The sequence below is a fragment of the Salmo salar genome, chromosome ssa14 (assembly GCF_905237065.1).
Source record: "Salmo salar chromosome ssa14, Ssal_v3.1, whole genome shotgun sequence".
Taxonomy (NCBI): domain Eukaryota; kingdom Metazoa; phylum Chordata; class Actinopteri; order Salmoniformes; family Salmonidae; genus Salmo; species Salmo salar.
Window position 1 is genome coordinate 4,735,208 of NC_059455.1, and position 20,178 is coordinate 4,755,385.

Sequence of the window (20,178 nt, forward strand, 5' to 3'; positions counted from 1 at the left end):
AGGGGTACTAAGCTAAATATGGAATTGTTTTAAGATGGTCATACAATGGATCATTTAGCTATTTGATTTTGAATAAAAGACCCCTGTAGGTACAGTACCAGTCAAAAGTTTGGACACACCTACTCATTCAAGGGTTTCTTTATTTTTACTATTCTCTACATTGTAGAATAATAGTGAAGACATCAAAACTATGAAATAACACATATAGTAATCATTTAGTATTCACCCACGTACACACACACAGGCTAGTTTACTTTATTAGAATAATTGGTTAGATAGATGAAATCAAATTTTATTTGTCACATGCGCCGAATACAACAGGTACCTTACAGTGAAATGCTTACTTACAAGACAATGCAAATAGTCCATTTCATTAGCAGATATCAAAAGTGAATGGTAAACAGCAGTTATAAAAATACCAATATGCCTAAAACATTGTAAACATTACACAAGTACCCAATCTGCAGTTAGGCCCAGTTTAACTCAGTGAACACTACTAAAGGATAGTATTACTCATAGTATTATTCATAGTAGACGCAGCAGGTAAAGAAACAAGACGTGTAACACCGGACCATCTGATGCATTAAGTCCTAGCTAAGAGGATTGGAGATTCACAGGCTCCACACACACACACACACACACACACACACACACACACACACACACACACCAACTGGAAAGGCTGTGTAAGTCCACTGCGCTTCAGAGATCTGATCTTTATACAAAAAGCAGGTAGACCCAGGCTGTATGCTGTAGAGTGAGAGGAAGAGGGTGGAGGTGAAATAGATTGTGTATGAAGAATAGAAAGAAGTGGAAATGAGAGTGTACGGGTGTATAAACAGATGATATAATGGAGAAAAAAATGTAATTGGGCAAACCAGGTGTATTTGATCATTTAGGGAGAGGAAGTGTTGTCAATTCTTGTCCTGCAGCTATGCTTCTCAACACTTTCTAATGGCATTGATTGGGAAGCAAATTAATCCAGAACCTCTGAAGATTTCTCTTACTGCAACTTTCCCCTAGCCAAGGTACTGACAGATTTTGTGTGCATGTGTGTACTGTGTTTGCATAATGTGTGCCTGTGTGTCACCTGTCGGTCCGTCTGTCTGTCTGCCTGCCTGTCAGTTTGTCTGTGCCTATTAAGTTAATCTCAACACTATGTTCAGGAAGTTGAAATGGACCCGGGGGGCCCATCGCCCCTCATGCATTTTGTGGTGGCGAAGAAGACTATCAACGGTATATTTGATCAGCTGCTGGAGTATGTCAAAGAGGGCTCAGAGTTTGTGGACGGTAAGATGAGTCTACATAGTGGTACTTAACAAAAAATGTGTTTTGTAGATTATTAGCATTAATAGCATCTTACAGTTTGAATAAAGATGTATACACAATATCATAGGTATAGATGGTTGTATGCTATAATCTGCATCTAAAAGGGCACGCTTCAGACAATTCCCTTGTTAACTGTTCACTTTTTTGCGTGGCTACCTATGACATATTAACGCGTACACATGGGGGCTACCTTATACTAGTGTGGGGATATTAACGCGTACACATGGGGGCTACCTTATACTAGTGTGGGGATATTAACGAGTACACATGGGGGCTACCTTATACTAGTGTGGGGATATGAACGCGTACACATGGGGGCTACCTTATACTAGTGTGGGGATATTAACGCGTACACATGGGGGCTACCTTATACTAGTGTGGGGATATGAACGCGTACACATGGGGGCTACCTTATACTAGTGTGGTGGTTTTAGTTGTCATTTACCACAATATCCATTCTTGTCTATCTGCTTCTGTGATGCCCAGAGACATGGCGAAGTGCGGATCTGGAGCAGGTCGCAGTTGAGGAGCAGTGCCTTGAAATCCAGACCTGTGCTAGGAAACTGGCCACCATTCAGGAGGTGCTGGCTCGTAGGCACATGAAGGTAGCCTTTTTTGGGAGGTGAGAGTCAATGGTTTATTGGAAATAGAATTGAACCCAATAATCAACACAGATGCATTACTGAGGGTCCATATGTAAAGGACATTTATATTATACAGTTTGTTGCTGGATTCATATAATTATGTAGTCTCACTGTTATTCCAGATGTTTTTCATACTACCTAGATAGTATGGTGTAACTATTGATACAGCATAGGTAAATATTAGTACCATAACTTTGGATGTGCAGAATTATTTTCCTCAAAGTTAGTGTAACGGAGGTGGAAGATTTGTGCTAGCTCGTTGAGCTACCTAGGCTTTTTCTCAGCATAATTACTGTGGTGGCAGGAGACCCAGGATAGAACAAAGCTGTTCACATTAGCCCTGCGACCATAATTGTAAACATTTTGTCAAAGGAGTAAAGAGACATTTCCTTTCCCTCTCCCTGGCAGGACGAGTAACGGTAAAAGCACGGTGATCAATGCCATGCTGAGGGACCGGGTGCTGCCCAGCGGCATTGGCCACACCACCAACTGCTTTTTGAGGGTGGAAGGCACAGACGGGGACGAAGCCTACCTCACCACCGAGGGCTCTGATGACAGAAAAAGCGTCAAGGTCTGGGGTCAAACCAGGGGTTCGCAGACTGATCTACTGTGTGTGTGTGTGTGTGTGTGTGTGTGTGTGTGTGTATTTATATATATATATATATATATATATATATATATATATATATATATATATATATATATACACACACTGTATATTTTCGGGCTTTTCCAATTTTATTGAACAGATATTGAGAGAGAATGAAAGTGGGGAAAGATAGAAAGAGTTTGTGCCGAAAGGCTGAAGGCCAGATTCAAACCTATGCCGATAATGTAGACGTATGTCGGAGGCTGCGCCATTACTGCTAGACCAGCCTTTTCGATGTGCAGTATAACACACAATTGTTAGCAATGATAATGTAGGACTTGCTAAATTAACCTTGATGTGGACCACGGACTACGTAGTGCAAATATAATAGTTTTAGATTGCTGTTATTTTCTGTATATTTCCCTCTGTTCTATTACTTTATGCATGTCTCTGTGTCTTTTTCTTCCCCCCTTCTAGTCAGTCAATCAGCTGGCCCATGCCCTGCATATGGAGCGCAGTCTAGACTCAGGCTGCCTAGTGAAGGTGTTCTGGCCCAAGTCCAGGTGTGCCCTGCTGAGGGATGACCTTGTTATTATGGACAGGTACGTGCTAGGGTTTAATACCAGTGACCGGTATCTCAGGACTTCCCAACCAAGCTCCTTCCCGTTTCCTGAGAAAAAATTATGACGGGACCTGTGCACCAATTACATATAATTTCTATGCCACACAAAAAAATACAAAATGTGCAGGTGCAAATAGCTGCAAATGGCTTCATTCATACATTCGACCAGTCATCACAACATTAGCAGCCCACCATATTTACTCAACATTAAGTCCCGTACATATTAAATCAAAATCAAATCAAATTTATTTTTATATAGCCCTTCGTACATCAGCTGATATTCTCAAAGTGCTGTAAAGAAACCCAGCCTAAAACCCCAAACAGCAAGCAAAGCATGTGAAAGAAGCACGGATTCTTTCATGGATTGAATTGCTAACTATCATGAATAGGCTATACACAACCTGTCGACACAGTTACGGTAGACAATCCCCAAACTAGCTGTGTGGCACTGGAAGAGGCTCAAAATGTGCTATTCACTGTTAACAAAATGTCTGATATACTGGGTCCGAAATAGTCTAGACATTCGCAACATTGTTCAATGATGTTACACTACAAAAGTGAGAGTAAGACGGGCTTAGTCAGATTCGCAGGCAATTGATTAACTACGGAGTGATCCATGGTGCATGTTCTATGGAGTGATTTCAGTGCCTACAGAAATTGTGTTTGAATTCCATAATTTTGAATTTGTATTTGTAACGGCTGTCGTTGAAATGAGACCAAGGTGCAGCGGAGGATGTGTTCATCTTGAAAGGTTTTTAAGACCGAATGAACACCATACAAAAAAGAAACCAAAAGAACGACCAGCAACAGTTCTGTCAGGAACAAACTCTAAACAGAAAATATTCATCCACAAACCCCAAAGGAAAAACAGGCTGCCTATGTATGACTCTCAATCAGCAACAACGATCTACACCTGTTCCTGATTGAGAGCCATACACGGCCGAAACAAAGAAAACCACCAACATAGAAAAAGAAACCTAGAACGCCCACCCATGCCACACCCTGGCCTAACCAAAAATAGAGAACAAAAAACCCTCTCTATGGCCAGGGCGTTACAGTATTAGGATATTACATTTTTCTTTAATATTTATTTATTTGTGAAGCACAAATGTAATCATTGAATTCATAAATTGAACTTGTATTTCATGATTTGAAACTGAACTGAATGAATATTCAGTCAAATATCTACTATAAATATAGTAGATATTTAATTTATTGTCTGTGTATCAAACTTTTCATTTCAAGTTGATCAAATAGATCAAATAGTCAACTTCTCAGATACAAAAGTATGTGGACACCTCTTCAAATCAGTGGATTCGGCTATTTCAGCCACACCCGTTGCTGACAGAGTATAAAATCAAGCACACAGCCATGCAATCTCCATAGACAAATATTGGCAGTAGAATGGCCTTACTGAAGAGCTCAGTGACTTTCAACATGGCACCGTCATAGGATGCCACCTTTCCAACAGGTCAGTTTGTCAAATTTCGGCCCTGCTAGAGCTGCCCCGGTCAACTGTAAGTGCTGTTATTGTGAAGTGGAAACGTCTTGGAGCCACAACGGCTCAGCCGGGGAGTGGTAGGCCACACAAGCTCACAGAACAGGACCGCCGAGTGCTGAAGCACGTAAAAAATATCTGTCCTCGGTTGCAATACTCAGTACCGAGTTCCAAACTGCCTCTGGAAGCAACGTCACCACAATAACTGTTCGTCAGGAGTTTCGTGAAATGGGTTTCCATGGTTGAGCATCCGCACACAAGCCTAACATCACCATGTGCAATGCCAAGCGTCGGCTGGAGTGGTGTAAGTAAGAAAAGTAAGATGGCGCCGACAGATATGGCAGCTCTGCCTCTACCTTCTAAACAACTTTGCAGTATTTCGTTTTTGTGTGTGTTATTTCTTACCTTATTAGCCCAGAATTGTTTTGTGTTATTACATAGAGCCGGAAATAACCTTTGGATATCAGAGTCAGGGTAACTCAACAGCATTACAACCAGAAATACGACTTTCCTGAATTGGATCCTTTGTTCGTACCCCCCAGGGCAATTGAACTTATTCCAGAGTCTGCTCCAAAACACAACCGGCAGAGAAGAGGTATTCGGAGTGAACTTCTAGTCCGACTCAGGCGTGCACACCATCCACTGCTTCTGAGTATATTACTCGCTAATGTTCAGTCTCTGGATAATAAAGTAGACGAGCTCAGGGCAAGGATCTCCTTCCAGAGACATCAGGGATTGTAACATACTCTGTTTCACGGAAACATGGCTATCTTGGGATATACTGCCCCCATCCATTCAGCCATCTGGGTTCTCAGTACATCACGCAGACAACAATAAAGAACTCTCCAGGTAGAAGAAAGGCGGGGGTGTATGTTTCATGATTAATCACTCATGGTGTGATTGTGATAACATACAGAAACTTAAGTCCTTTTGTTCACCCGACCTAGAATACCTCACAATCAAACGGCGACCGTATTACCTCCAAAGAGAATTCTCTTTGTTTATTGTCAAAGCCGTGTATATTCCCCCACAAGCCGATACCACGACAGCCCTCAAAGAACTTTACTTGACTTTATGCAAACTGGAAACCACATATACTGAGGCCGCGTTTATTGTAGCTGGGGATTTTAACAAAGCAAATTGGAGGAAAACGCTACCGAAGATCTACAAACACATTGACTGTAGTACTCACGCTGGTAAAACATTGGACCACTGCTACTGAACTTTTTTAAATGCCTACAAGGCCCTCCCCCGCCCTCCCCTCTGCACATCTGATCACGACTCCATTTTGCTCCTCCGTTCCTATAGGCAAAACTCAAACAGGAAGTACCCGTGCTAAGGTCTATTCAACGCTGGTGTGACCAATCGTAATCCATGCTTCAAGATTGTTTTGATCACGTATGTTCCGGGTAGTCTCTGAAAATAACATCGACGAATACACGGATACGGTGACTGAGTTCATCAGGAAGTGTATAGGAGATGTTGTACCCACTGTGACTATTAAAACCGACCCAAACCAGATACCATGGATAAATGGCAGTATTCGTGCAAAACTGAAAGCGTGAACCACCGCATATAACCATGGCAAGGTAACTGGGAATATGGCTGAATACAAACAGTGTAGTTATTATCTCCATGAGGCAATCAAACAGGCAAAAGTCAGTACAGAGAAAGTCGAGTCGCAATTCAACGGCTCAGACATGAGACGTATGTGGCAGGGTCTACAGACAATCACAGACTACAAAGGGAAAACCAGACACAAAAAGTAACTGAACTAAATGACTGACTATTGCCCCGTACCTCTCACTTCTGTCATCATGAAGTGCTTTGAAAGGCTAGTTAAGGATCATATCACCTCTACCTTACCTGACCCCCTAGACCCACTTCAATTTGCTTACTGCCCCAAGAGATCCACAGATGATGCAACCGCCATTGCACTGCACACTGCCCTATCCTATCTGGACAAGAGGCATACCTATGTAAGAATGCTGTTCATTGACTATAGCTCAGCATTTAACACCATAGTACCCTCCAAGCTCATCATTAAGCTCAAGGCCCTGGGTCTGAACCACGCCCTGTGCAATTGGGTCCTGGACTTCCTGGCGGGCCGCCCCCAGGTGGTGAAGGTAGGAAACAACACCTCCACTTCGCTAACCCTCATCACAGGGGCCCCACAAGGGTGCGTGCTCAGCCTCCTCCTGCACACCCTGTTCACCCATGACTGCGTGGCCACTCACGCCTCCAACTCAATCATCAAGTCAGTAGTAGGCCTGATTACCAACAATGACGAGACAGCCTACAGGGAGGAGGTGAGGGCCCTGGGAGAGTGGTACCAGGACAATAACCTCTCATTTAATGTCAACAAAACAAAAGAGCTAATCGTGGACTTCAGGAAACAGCAGAGGGAGCACGCCCCTATCCACATCGACGGGACCGCAGCGGAGAAGGTGGAAAGCTTCAAGTTCCTCGGCGTACACATCACTGACCATCTGAAATGCTCCACCCACACAGAAAGTGTGGTGCAGAAGGCGCAACAGCACCTCTTCAACCTCAGGAGGCTGAAGAAATTTGTCTTGGCCCTTAAACCCTCACAAACTTTTACAGATGCACAATTGAGAGCATCCTGTCGGGCTGTATCACTGCCTGCTATGGCAATTGCACCACCCGCAACTGCAGGGCTCTCCAGAGGGTGGTGCGGTCTGCCCAACGCATCACCGGGGAAAACTACCTGCCCTCCAGGACACCTACAGCACCCGATGTCACAGGATGGCCAAAAAGATCATCAAGGACATCAACCACCCAAGCCACTGCCTGTTCACAACGCTATCATCCAGAAGACGAGGTCAGTACAGGTGCATCAAAGTGGGGACCAAGAGACTGAAAAATAGCTTATATCTTAAGGCCTTAAATGTTAAACAGCCATCACTAGCCAGCTTCCACCCGGTTACGCAACCCTGCACCTTAGAGGCTGCTGGCCAATATACATAGACATGGAATCACTGGCCACTTTAATAATGGAACACTAGTCACTTTTATAATGTTTACCTACTGCTTTACTCATCTCATATGTATATATTGTATTCTATTCTACTGTATTATAGTCAATGCCACTCTGACATTTCTCAATCTAATATTTACATATTTCTTAATTCCATTCTTTTAATTTTATTTTTGTGTGTATTGCTTTTAGATACTACTGGACTGTTAGATACTACTGCACTGTTGGAGCTAGGAACACAAGATTTCGCTACACCCGCAATAACATCTGTTAAATATGTGTATGTGACCAATACAATTTGATTTGATGTAAAGCTTGCTGCCATTGGACTGTGAAGCAGGGAAAACGAATTCCCTGGAGTGATGAATCATGGTTCACCATCTGGCAGTCCGACGGATGAATCTGGGTTTGACGAATGCCAGGATAACGCTACCTGCCACAATGCATAGTGCCAACTGTAAAGTTTGGTGGAGGAGGAATAATGGTCTGGGGCTGTTTTTAATGGTTCGGGCTAGGCCACATAGTTCCAGTGAAGGGAAATCTTAACGCTACTGTATAGTTCCAGTGAAGAGAAATCTTAACGCTACTGTATATAATGACATTCTAGATGATGCTATGCTTCCAACTTTGTGGCAACAGTTTGGGGAAGGCCCTTTCCTATTTCAGTTTGACAATGCCCCCCTGCTTAAAGCGAGGTTCAAACAGAAAAGGTTTGTCGAGATGTGGATAAACTTGACTGGCCTGCACAGAACCCTGACCTTAATCCCATTGAACACCTTTGGGATGAACTGGAATACTGACTGTGAGCCAGGCCTAATCCCCCAACATGAGTGCCCGACCTCACTAATGCTCTTGTGGCTGAATGGAAGCAAGTACCTGCAGCAATGTTCCGAGAAGTTCTCTTCCGAGAAGAGTGAAGGCTGTTATAGCAGCAAAGGGGGGACCAACTTCATATTAATGCCCATGATTTTAGAATGAGATGTTCAACAAACAGGTGTCCACATACTTTTGGTCATGTAGTGTAATTTGACGCCATACCTGAAAGTTAAGACCTCTGGAACATGGACATGACTTCTGTTCCCCTCTTTGATGATCACATGCAGCGCAGGAGACGTTAGAAGAAAGTGTCACAAAAAGCATGATTTGGACCCTATGAGAATATACACTAAGAATACAAAACATTAGGAACACCTTCCTAATATTGAGTTGCACCCCCTTTTGCCCTCAGAACAGCCTCAATTCGTCCGGACATTGACTACAAGGTGTTGAAGGCGTTCCACAGGGATGCTGGCCAATGTTGTCTCCAATGCTTCCCACAGTTGTGTCAAGTATGCTGGATGTCATTTGGGTGGTGGACCATTCTTGATACACACGGGAAACTGTTGAGCGTGAAAAATCCTGCAGCATTGCAGTTTGTGACACTATCAAACCGGTGCGCCTGGCACCTACTGCCATACCCTGTTCAAAGGCACTTAAATATTTTGTCTTGCCCATTCACCCTCTGAATGGCACACATAAACAATACATGTCTCAATTGTCTCAAGGCTTAAAAATCCTTCTTTAACCTGTCTCCTTCCCTTCATCTAAACTGATTGAAGGGAATTTTACAGGTGACATCAATAAGGGATCATAGCTTTCACCTGGTCAGTCTATGTCATAGAAATAGCAGGTGTTCCTATTTAGCCAATAGAACCTAGAGAGTGTTCTTCATCGGAAGCTTCTCTAACATCAGATATGTACAGTGCGGTGTCCCTCAGGACAGTTGACTTGTGCGTTACTCTTCTCTATTATTACAAAGGATTTGACACGGGTCTTAAACAAAGCTAGAACGACTATGTATGCGAATGATTCCACACTCTACATGTCAGCTGTCACGGGTGTGCTTACTGGTAGTGAAGTCAGGTGCAGGAGAGCAGAGAGTTGTGAACAGGCGCGCACTTTATTGAGGCAGGAGAAAACAGCAGACGGATGCAACTGCGTCAAAACCTCCAGCAAAAATGGCAAAAGTGCAAAGCGCGAAAACAGTCACAAAAGATATAGTTTACCAAATAAACATACTTTGTGAAAATAAACACGGATCATGGAAAACCAGCCTGGCGTGTCACGTAAAACACGTAACACAAAACAATTCCACACAAAGACTTGGGGGGGAACAGAGGAATATATGGCAGTGTAATTAGGGAATGTAAACCAGGTGTGCAGGGAACAATGAAAAATGGAACGCCGAACGCCGCCCAAACAAGGAGAGGAGCCGACTTTGGCGGAAGTCGTGACATCAGCACCCAAAGTCAGTGAGCTCAGTGAAATTCTAAGTAAGGAGTTACAGTCAGTATCAGAATGGGTGATTAATAATAAATTGATCTTAAATACAGCTAAAACTAATAATTGTATTTGGTTCAAAACATTCTCTAAGACCTAAACCTCAAACGGAGTTGTGGGTGTGACCATTGAGCAAGTTGAGGAAGCTAAACCCCTAGGTATAACATTGGATGGTCAATTATCATAGTCAAATCATATTGACAGAGTTGTTGTGAAGATGAGGAGTGGTATGTCTGTTATAAAAAGATGTTCTGTGTTTTTGACACAAAAATCAACTGTTCTAGTTCAGGCTCTGGTCTTGTCCCATCTTGATTACTGTCCGGTAATATGGTTAAGTGCAGCAAAGAAAGACCTAGCAAAGCTGAAGATGGCTCAAAACATAGCAGCATTCCTTGTCCTTAACATACAGAACTAACATCAACAACATGCATGCCAGGCTTTCCTGGTTGAGGGCTGACTGCATACATGTTTGTTTTTGTGAGAAATACTATTGTGTTAAAATGTCCAAATTGTCTGTATAATCAACTTACGTATAGCTCTGACAGATATACTTACCCCACCAGACATGCCACCAGGGGTCTCTTCACAGTCCCCAAATCCAGTTAGAATTCAAGGCAACACATAGTATTATATAGAGCCATGATCATATGGAACTCCCTTCCATCTCAAATGACTCGAGAAAACAGCAAAATTTGCTTTAAAAAACGAATTAAACAACACCTCACAACACAACGCCTCTCCCCTATCTGACCTAGTTTTAATGACTAAAATATATTCAGCACGACACATTGGCTTCAGAAACCTCCAGAAGCTACTCTTTTAACACAGAGAGCATTTGTTCTCTACCTTTCCCGGCTGGCAAAGTACCAGGTTGTTGTCTTTGGTTTTGAATCTGAATTTGAAAACATGCATCTGAGAAGTTGAATATACCTACCTTTGATATACTTGAAATGAGTTTATAAACTTGATACACAGACAATTAATGCAATATCTACCATATTTAAACAGTATGAATATACAAGTTCAATTTATGAATTCAATGATTCAATATGTCCATTACAAATTATACAATATTAAATTCATAATCATATCCTAATACAAATTATAAATTATGGGATTCAAATAAAATGTATGTTGGAACCAAAAAGGGTTCTTCTATGAGAACAGCCAAAGAACCCTTTTGGAACCCATTTTTCTAAGAGTGTACAGTGTCCTGAAAAGTATTCACACCATTTGACCCTTTTCCATTTTGTTGTGTTACAGCCTGTTTAAAATGGGTTAAATTGAGGTTGTGTGTCACTGTCCTACACACAATGTCCCATAACGTCAAAGTGGAATTATGTTTTTCGATTTTTTTACATTTACATTTTACATTTAAGTCATTTAGCAGACGCTCTTATCCAGAGCGACTTACACATTTTTTTGTAATTTATAAAAAATGAAAAGCTGAAATGTCATGTCAATAAGTATTCAACCCGCTGTTATGGCAAGCCTAAATAAGTTCAGGAGTAAAATATTACTTAAAAAGTAACATAATAAGTTGCATGTACTCACTCTGTGTGCAATAATAGTGGTTAACATGATTTATTAATGAGTACCTCATCTCTGTACTCCACACTTCTGTAATGTCCCTCAGTCGAGCAGTGCATTTCAAACACAGATTCAACCACAAAGACCAGGGAGGTTTTCCAATGCAAAGAAGGGCGCATATCGGTAGATGGGTATACAAGGCAGACATTGAATATCCATTTAAGCATGGGGAAGTTATTAATTACACTTTGGATGGTGTATCAATACACCCAGTCACTACAAAAATACAGGTGTCCCTTCTAAACTGCCCAGGGATTTCACCATTAGGCCAATGGTGACTTTAAAACAGTTAGAGTTTAATGGCGGTGATAGGAGAAAACTGAGGATGGATCAACAATATTGCAGTTACTCCACAGTACTAACCTAAATGACAGAGTGAAAAGAAGGAAGCCTGTACAGAATAAAAATATTGAGAAACATCCTGTTTGCTTGAAGGCACTAACGATAAAGTGCAAAGAAATTAACTTTAAGTCCTGAATACAAAGCGTTATTTTTGGGGCAAATCCAACACAACACCTCACTGAGTACCACTGAGTTCAAGCATGGTGGTGACTGCATCATGTTATGGGTTTGCTTGTCATCGGCAAGGACTAGGGAGTTTGTGGGATAAAAATAAATGGAATAGAGCTAAGCACAGGCAAAATCCTAGAGGAAAACTTGGTTCAGTCTGCTTTCCAACAGACACTGGGAGACAAATGTACCTTTCAGCAGGACAATAACCTAAAACACAAGGCCAAATATACACTGGAGTTGCTTACCAAGACGGCATTGAATGTTCCGAGTAGCCTAGTTACAGTTTAGACTTAAATGGGCTTAAAAATATATGGCAAGATTTGAAAATGGTTGTCTAGCCATCGACAACCAACTTGACAGAGCTTGAAGAATAAAAAAAAAGAATGTGCAAATATTGTACAATCCAGATGTTCAAAACTCTTAGACTTACCCATAAAGACTCACAGTTGTAATCGCTGCCAAAGGTGTGTTGAATCAGGGGAAGGTAGACTAGATATTTCTTTATTTCATTTTCAATAAATTTGCTACATTTTCGAAAAACATGTTCACACTTTGTCATTATGAGGTATTGTGTGTGTATATGGGTGAGAAACATGTTTTAATTAATCCATTTCGAATTCAGGCTGTAAAACAACAAAATGTGGAATATGTCAAGGGGTATGATTACTTTCTGAAGGAAATGTACAATATACAACCTGGACTGGCTCTGTTACGCTGGGTTGTCCTGACTTGTCTGTGCAGTGTTTGTATATTTTATGTTTCATGAAAAATGTACTCACTTTGTATGTGTTCAAAATGTATTATTTTACTTCCTCTTATCAATCAATTCTACTTGTATGTTGCATTATGCATGCGCATGCACACACGCAGCCCAGGGACTGATGTGACCTCTTACCTGGACAGCTGGATCGACAAGTTCTGTCTGGATGCTGACGTCTTTGTGTTGGTGGGCAATGCAGAGTCCACACTGATGAACACAGTGAGAAAAAAAACTAAACCACTCTTGTAACTCTTTAGCATTAACACTAACGTACAATACCATTAATTGACAGAAAACTTTAAGAATGTTTTTTGCCATTCAAATATATTTTCTGCATTTTTATACTATCTTACAAAATCCACCCCATTCCTACTGGAAATTACGCCTATGGACACCACTATGAGCATAATCAATTATTATATTGTATCTAGATGTTGCGGTGTGTCCCATGATGGATTTATGTTAATTTAAAACCATTTTTTCTTTCCATTGCTTCTCTACTCCTATATATATGTTTCTTGATGTGTCTATTCCTCTTTAAAGGAGAAGCTGTTTTTCCACAAAGTGAGCGAGCGAATATCCAAGCCAAACATTTTTATCCTGCACAACCGCTGGGATGCCTCTGCGTGGGAGCCCGAGTACATTGATGAAGTGAGTTTGACTGTGAAACTACACTGCAAGCATAGTGCAAGCATTTCATAACCGTTGTTTTTGCCATGCTACACCAGAAGCAGCAAAAGGACAAGGCAATCAATAGTGCAATCCGCTTGTTGAGAACACTGAAAGCAGGAGTAAAATACTTGAAATAGACACTTAAGCAGCGCAAGAGCGCTTCATTCACTTGCTGCTTGCTCAGCTGGAGTATCATTTCTCCTTGCTCACAGTGGCTCAGTGTCATCCACGCTTGCGCTTTGTGTACACTATGCTTACATTACATGTCTTGTGTAGTGTCGTGTCTTTGGCATCATTAAACTGAAGACGTATTTATCAAATAACTCTCTGTAATTATTATTACGCGATTAACCTGATTAATCATGTAACTGTAATTAACTAGGAAGTCGGGGCACCAAGGAAAATATTCAGATTACAAAGTTATAATTTTCCTAATATAACTTTCAGATATTTTAATATCTGATCAATTAGTCTTCTAATTAATGAATTATTGTTTACCTCACGTTAGTCTCATTCCAAACGTCGTAAATTGTTGGTTATCTGTACAAACCCAGTCTTCACTATGAGTCATCCATACATCAATTGTCTTAAAATCATTTATTTACTAACTAAGTAATTCACAGTAATGCATAACAAACAGCAGATATGTTTACAAGGAAATGATAGGAGAATGTGCCCTAGTGGGCTAAACCGGTATGGCGGCTTGTTAGACAAAAGGGGAGTGGGGGTCAGCTGAGAAGGCACTACAGAGTTTAATATTATAACAATTGAAATGCTAAGCCTTTGCACATGAACGCTCACTCATTCGGGAACAATTGCAATCAATATATATATACACTGCTCCAAAAAATAAAGGGAACACTTAAACAACACAATGTAACTCCAAGTCAATCACACTTCTGTGAAATCAAACTGTCCACTTAGGAACCAACACTAATTGACAATAAATTTCACATGCTGTTGTGCAAATGGAATAGACAACAGGTGGAAATTTTAGGCAATTTGCAAGACACCCCCAATAAAGGAGTGGTTCTGCAGGTGGGGACCACAGACCACTTCTCAGTTCCTATGCTTCCTGGCTGATGTTTTGGTCACTTTTGAATGCTGGCGGTGCTTTCACTCTAGTGGTAGCATGAGACGGAGTCTACAACCCACACAAGTGGCTCAGGTAGTGCAGCTCATCCAGGATGGCACATCAATGCGAGCTGTGGCAAGAAGGTTTGCTGTGTCTGTCAGCGTAGTGTCCAGAGCATGGAGGCGCTACCAGGAGACAGGCCAGTACATCAGGAGACGTGGAGGAGGCCGTAGGAGGGCAACAACCCAGCAGCAGGACCGCTACCTCCGCCTTTGTGCAAGGAGGAGCAGGAGAAGCACTGCCAGAGCCCTGCAAAATGACCTCCAGCAGGCCACAAATGTGCATGTGTCTGCTCAAACGGTCAGAAACAGACTCCATGAGGGTGGTATGAGGGCCCGACGTCCACAGGTGGGGGTTGTGCTTACAGCCCGACACCGTGCAGGACGTTTGGCATTTGCCAGAGAACACCAAGATTGTCAAATTCGCCACTGGCGCCCTGTGCTCTTCACAGATGAAAGCAGGTTCACACCAAACGGACCAGTTCGTAGCTGGATTATTCACCGATCTTTTATACCTTCTCCAGAACATAAATGTTGTTCGGTTCTCCAGTTCTGTGAGGTGGAAGAAATTCCTTTGTTCTCTCTATGTAACTCACTCTCTCTATACTGTCTGGCCATGAGGCAGGATCTTCTCTAGGAATTTACGACCTCTCTTACAGAGCCTGGTGAAAGGGGTATAGAGAGGGAGAGGGGGATGGTGCTCGCTGTACCCAAAGAGGGCAACATCATGACAGTAGTTTAGCTGTGAGAAAAACAAGATGGATCCCACTTATAAAGGGCTTATGGGCGCTTCATTGAGCCCTTCATTCAATTTGCCTACTTTTTGAGTGACCAAAATTTCAAACCTAATGGATAATGAGCTCCCTCAGGTGCGTAAGCAGCACATGGACCGCTGTGTGAGTTTCCTGGTGGAGGAGCTGAGGGTGGTGAGACAAGAGGAGGCGCCGGGCCGGATCTTCTTTGTGTCGGCCAAGGAGGTGCTCAGCTCCAGGATGCACTGTGCCCAGGGCATGCCCGAGACAGGTGAGATTGGTGAGGAGGGACCAAAGGCTAGGTGGGCGAGGTTGCATGATGCTTACTGACTGGCTAAGCTGGCTCACTGATAAGGCTTTGGAACAATAATTATACGATATTGACATGGTTATGGTAATTTAGAAGGCAAAATAACAATTTACTTGAATACATATACATTCATAAGAAGTTGACAGCACACTCCTGGCAGATTTTCCTCCATCAGCCCTATAACAGGCATCTCTCTGTTACTGTCTCACCTCGAAAACATCATTGCTATCGTAAAGCTTTGAACTGTTCACCTTACCCGGCCATCCATGAATGCCCACATTAACTATAACTTAATGTGCTGGTGGTCCCCCATTATTATTTTTATTTTGACTTCTGCTGGTCTTTCTAGGTGGCGCTTTAGCAGAGGGATTCCACGAGAGACTGAGGGAGTTCCAGAGATTCGAGAGAACTTTTGAGGCAAGCACTGAAGCATAACTGATTGTCGTGGTCCATTGTAATATCATTGTCAATTTCACGTTGAGTGGCATTGTCACACTAACTTACTGTATTTACGACTGCACAGGAGTTCATCTCGCACTCTGCGGTCAAGACCAAGTTTGAGCAGCACACGCGCAGGGCGTGGCAGATCACAGAAGCAATCAAAGCAGTCATGGACGCCATAAATATCGCATCCGCCGAAAGGAAGTGAGTTTCTCCCCCAGTTTTTTTATAGGAGCATTGGTAATGTGCTACTGCCATACGCCCCTAAACAGTATTGATTATTAGTCATTAGATTAAAGGGATACTGTGATATTTCAAGATTTAGACCGTTTATCTACTTACCCAGAGTCCGATGAACTCATGGATACCATTTTTATGTCTCTGCGTGCGGTTTGGAGATTATTGAAGTTAGCATATCGTTAGTTTAGCGCAATTGCTGTAAGTCCCCCAGTACAGTAGCCAGCTCCTCTCAAAAGCAGGGGAATAGACCTTCTAACTACTCCAAAACTGGGTGGTTGGTCATTTATAGTCTTACAAAGCTATTCATAGTAATGGATAAATAGATTGAAGACCTAAATATCGCAGTATCCCTTTAAAGGACCAAACGCTAGATCTGAACATCCAAACCTCCAATTTTCACACTAACTTCCTACTAACATCCATGTACTGTATGAATTGCGCAAAACTCTGACTCAAATGTGCATCTCAGCATAGGATTTAGCTTTGAAAGAGAGAAGCTTTCCAATTTGCTCCTACCTATGACAACCTTTGCTCTTTCCCCTTTGACCTCTCCGCGTGCAGGATATTTTCCCTGGAGGACCGAGAGGACCAGAAGGACCGTCTAGAGTTTGTCAGAGGCCAACTTAACCGCCTGACTGAGAACGTCAAAGAGAAGATCAACACCATAACAGATGAGGTGGCTGCCAAGGTAGACATTCGCACTCACCCACGTACAGTTGTATAAAAAGGGAGGGACTGTCTGTTAAGCCAAATGACAAAGGGGAATAGCCTATTATTTACTATAGGCCTGATTCAGAGTTTAGATAAGCGTACACATCTTTCACCCTTGACCTAAATAATTAATTGATGTTAATGGGAGAACATTTTCATTAAGCACACAGATCTCAAATCCAAATAATGCAAGGATAGCGGTGCGTAAATGTGTGAGTAAATGATTGGTTTAGGATTAACAGATGAACAACTCTCTCATACAACACATATGTTTGTCTATAGTTGGCCTGACAAGCAGTTTGTGTTCATGATTTTGTGTTCAACGATATTTTGTGTATTGGTAGCCACATATAAATAGTGTAGGCAATGGAGAGATTAAGGTTAGTAAATTATCTGTTGGTTTATGATTTTTACTATACATTTTTGTTTAGGTGACCGTTGCCATGGTGGAGCAGATTCGTGGTCTCCCAGCGCTGGTTGATGAGTTCAGTGTTGATTTTATACCAACACCACATGCATTGCCGCTCTACAAAGCAGTGAGTTCTGCTTCTAGATCCTATATCCTAGCAATATTAACCCATGATCAACAGTTAAACTCTATCTTAATTGTTACACGAAGCCTAAAGGCCTAATCTTAACAACACACTTTTTTCAGGACAGAAAAAGTGGCATTAAAATTGTATTTCCCTTTAACTATTTCACCCTTTCTACACTGTCATGTTTTTTAAACGTGACATTTAACCTTCACACCCATGGGCAAACACTCAGATGTGCGCAGAGACCTATGCACACAAACACACACTAGGGTTTCCGTTAGGAAAATGTGGCGCCAGACAATGTGACCAGGAAGATTTTAATTTTACCGGCCATTTGAGAAATTTACCAGACCTATACAGTGTATGCATTGGGTGTGTAAACCCATTAGAGCGTCCACCCACAGTGCTCAGAATGATAGAACATTTAGATCACGTTTCGATTATGGTAATTCATCTTAACAGATCATGCAACTCCTGTAATGTAGCAGCCAATAAAACGTAATTTTCAAACATTTGACAAAAATGCAATTCACAGGAAAACACCATTCTAAACAGCAAACCTGATATGAGTGGTTCCATATGTGAAAGAGTGGGAACCTAAAGATGCAACAACTAGGATGCGTTGCTAATATGACTAGGATTGTGCCTTTGGCTTCTGGACAATGAAAGAAAGTTGATATGAAAACCTATAGAACTGGAGAGAAACGCTGGTAGAGCGCGATAGGACAAGGAAATCCCGGCCAGCCAAACCCTCCCCTAACCCGGACGACGCTGGGTCAATTGTGCGCCGCATCATGGGTCTCCCGGTCACGGCCGGCTGCGACACAGCCTGGGAGTGAACCCAGGTCTGTAGTGACGCCTCAAGCACTGCGATGCAGTGCCTTAGACCGCTGTGCCACTCAGGAGGCCATGAGGAAGTCTTTATAAAATAATTGCCTCCATGTTTCTATGGTCCAATTTTGACTAGGCTACTTTGAATCAAATCAAGGTAAGACATACCTCATAATATGAAGTAAAGCATTCAGGTTTCAAACAATTAAATATATGTTTTCAAAATGCATACTGCCTCCAGATCACATTGCAAAGTCGTGGGTGACGCACTGATAGCCTACCTACTATTGCCTATGCACTTGAATGGTGCGATTCAATTACCTGTAAAGAAATAAAAATAGTAGCTCTTTTCAATCGTGGCCATCAAAAGTGTTTTTAACACGCGATAGCATTTACAATTGTTGCGGAATGACTTGGCTCATCAAAGATTTTGATTCACTCCAGCAGCAACTACAGTCAAATGTATTTACATTGACTGATATTTCCCTTAATTATTTAAATGCATAATTTTTTTGATCTCGGTCAGGGCCTAAAATTAACTTTTTGTTCCACCATCAACTGTGGTGGGTAGATAAAAAAATATACCAGTAAGAAGTAATGTGGTATATTAATAATCAATTTCATTTTTTTTTTGTCTGTGTGTCTTTTACCCAAAATATCAGATGACACAAAATGTTCAGCTGCTCCTTTAAGGGCTGGAGGTTACCGTGGTAACAGGGTCACTTGAGTCATGTCACGTGTGTCTGTGTGTGTGAGATTTGGGATGTGACTAGTAGTAGCGTCTACAGCGTCTCTTCGCAATCAGTTTACCCGCTCATGGTCAATTTGGCCGGCAAGCATTTTAGTTATCTCTTTTCATTTTTTTTTATCAGCCAAAAGCCGGCAATTACTGGCTAACGGAAACCCTGACACACACACACACAGTCTCAGTGTACCCTATCTGATCAGTACAGCTAGCTGGAGAGTGAGGAATCACGCTAAACAGGATTGAAAGGAAAGCCTCTTAAAGTCCTGCTGGTCAGAGGGGGGTGGATGGGGTCAATAGACATAGGGTCAATAGGGCACTGTACTGTATGTGTCTGTATGACTGTGTGTGTGAATGTAAGCTTTGTTTACATCTATGGATGATAACACAGTGATGTATGAACTTTAAAAGTACTGGTCAGTGTCGTTCAAATTCTAGTTTTTTTTATGGCATTAGCACTTGGTTGTGTATGATTGTCTAAAAAATATAATGATGGTAAACTAAATCTTCACTGACATCCTTTTGAATAATAGGTTGTGTGTGTGACCAACCAGGTTTAAACCCGGGTTGTCTACTCACCACAACACCGTTAGCCCGCTGAGCTAAAGCCTGGGCAGAGCTTGGGGAGCTAACCTAGGTATCCAGGTCTCCGATAAGGTTACTGATCACGCGAGTGTGGTTCACTGAACCACCTCCATTACATGCAGTCTCATAATCTCTTTCTACTCATTGTTTTCACCTGCAGAAGCTTATGATGCATGTGGAAGAGAGGATGAGTACATCTTTGGCCTTTCGTTGTTCCACTGGGATCAATGGCCACATGCAGTCATGCCAGAAAAACATGATTGGTAGGTATAGTACACACTTTGCTTGAGCCATGAATGTGTTTCTTGAAATTCAAAACAGTTTGGTGATCATGGGCATAACATTATTATATTATAGCG

The 20,178-nt window shown here is 42.0% G+C and overlaps 1 protein-coding gene across 1 annotated transcript in view; it reads left to right on the forward strand.

The window, feature by feature from the left end:
• Window positions 1-679: 679 nt before the first annotated feature.
• mfn1a (mitofusin 1a) overlaps window positions 680-20,178 on the forward strand; it is a 28,559-nt gene continuing 9,060 nt past the window's right edge. Inside the window, exons 1-13 of the mRNA XM_014139163.2 lie at window positions 680-1,028; window positions 1,167-1,290; window positions 1,816-1,951; window positions 2,382-2,544; window positions 3,040-3,164; window positions 12,973-13,081; window positions 13,406-13,513; window positions 15,538-15,691; window positions 16,080-16,147; window positions 16,254-16,375; window positions 16,973-17,099; window positions 17,554-17,658; window positions 19,980-20,082. Coding sequence (XP_013994638.1) covers window positions 1,176-1,290; window positions 1,816-1,951; window positions 2,382-2,544; window positions 3,040-3,164; window positions 12,973-13,081; window positions 13,406-13,513; window positions 15,538-15,691; window positions 16,080-16,147; window positions 16,254-16,375; window positions 16,973-17,099; window positions 17,554-17,658; window positions 19,980-20,082 — 1,435 coding nt within the window. The 5' untranslated portion in view covers window positions 680-1,028; window positions 1,167-1,175. The remainder of the gene's footprint in view (window positions 1,029-1,166; window positions 1,291-1,815; window positions 1,952-2,381; window positions 2,545-3,039; window positions 3,165-12,972; window positions 13,082-13,405; window positions 13,514-15,537; window positions 15,692-16,079; window positions 16,148-16,253; window positions 16,376-16,972; window positions 17,100-17,553; window positions 17,659-19,979; window positions 20,083-20,178) is intronic.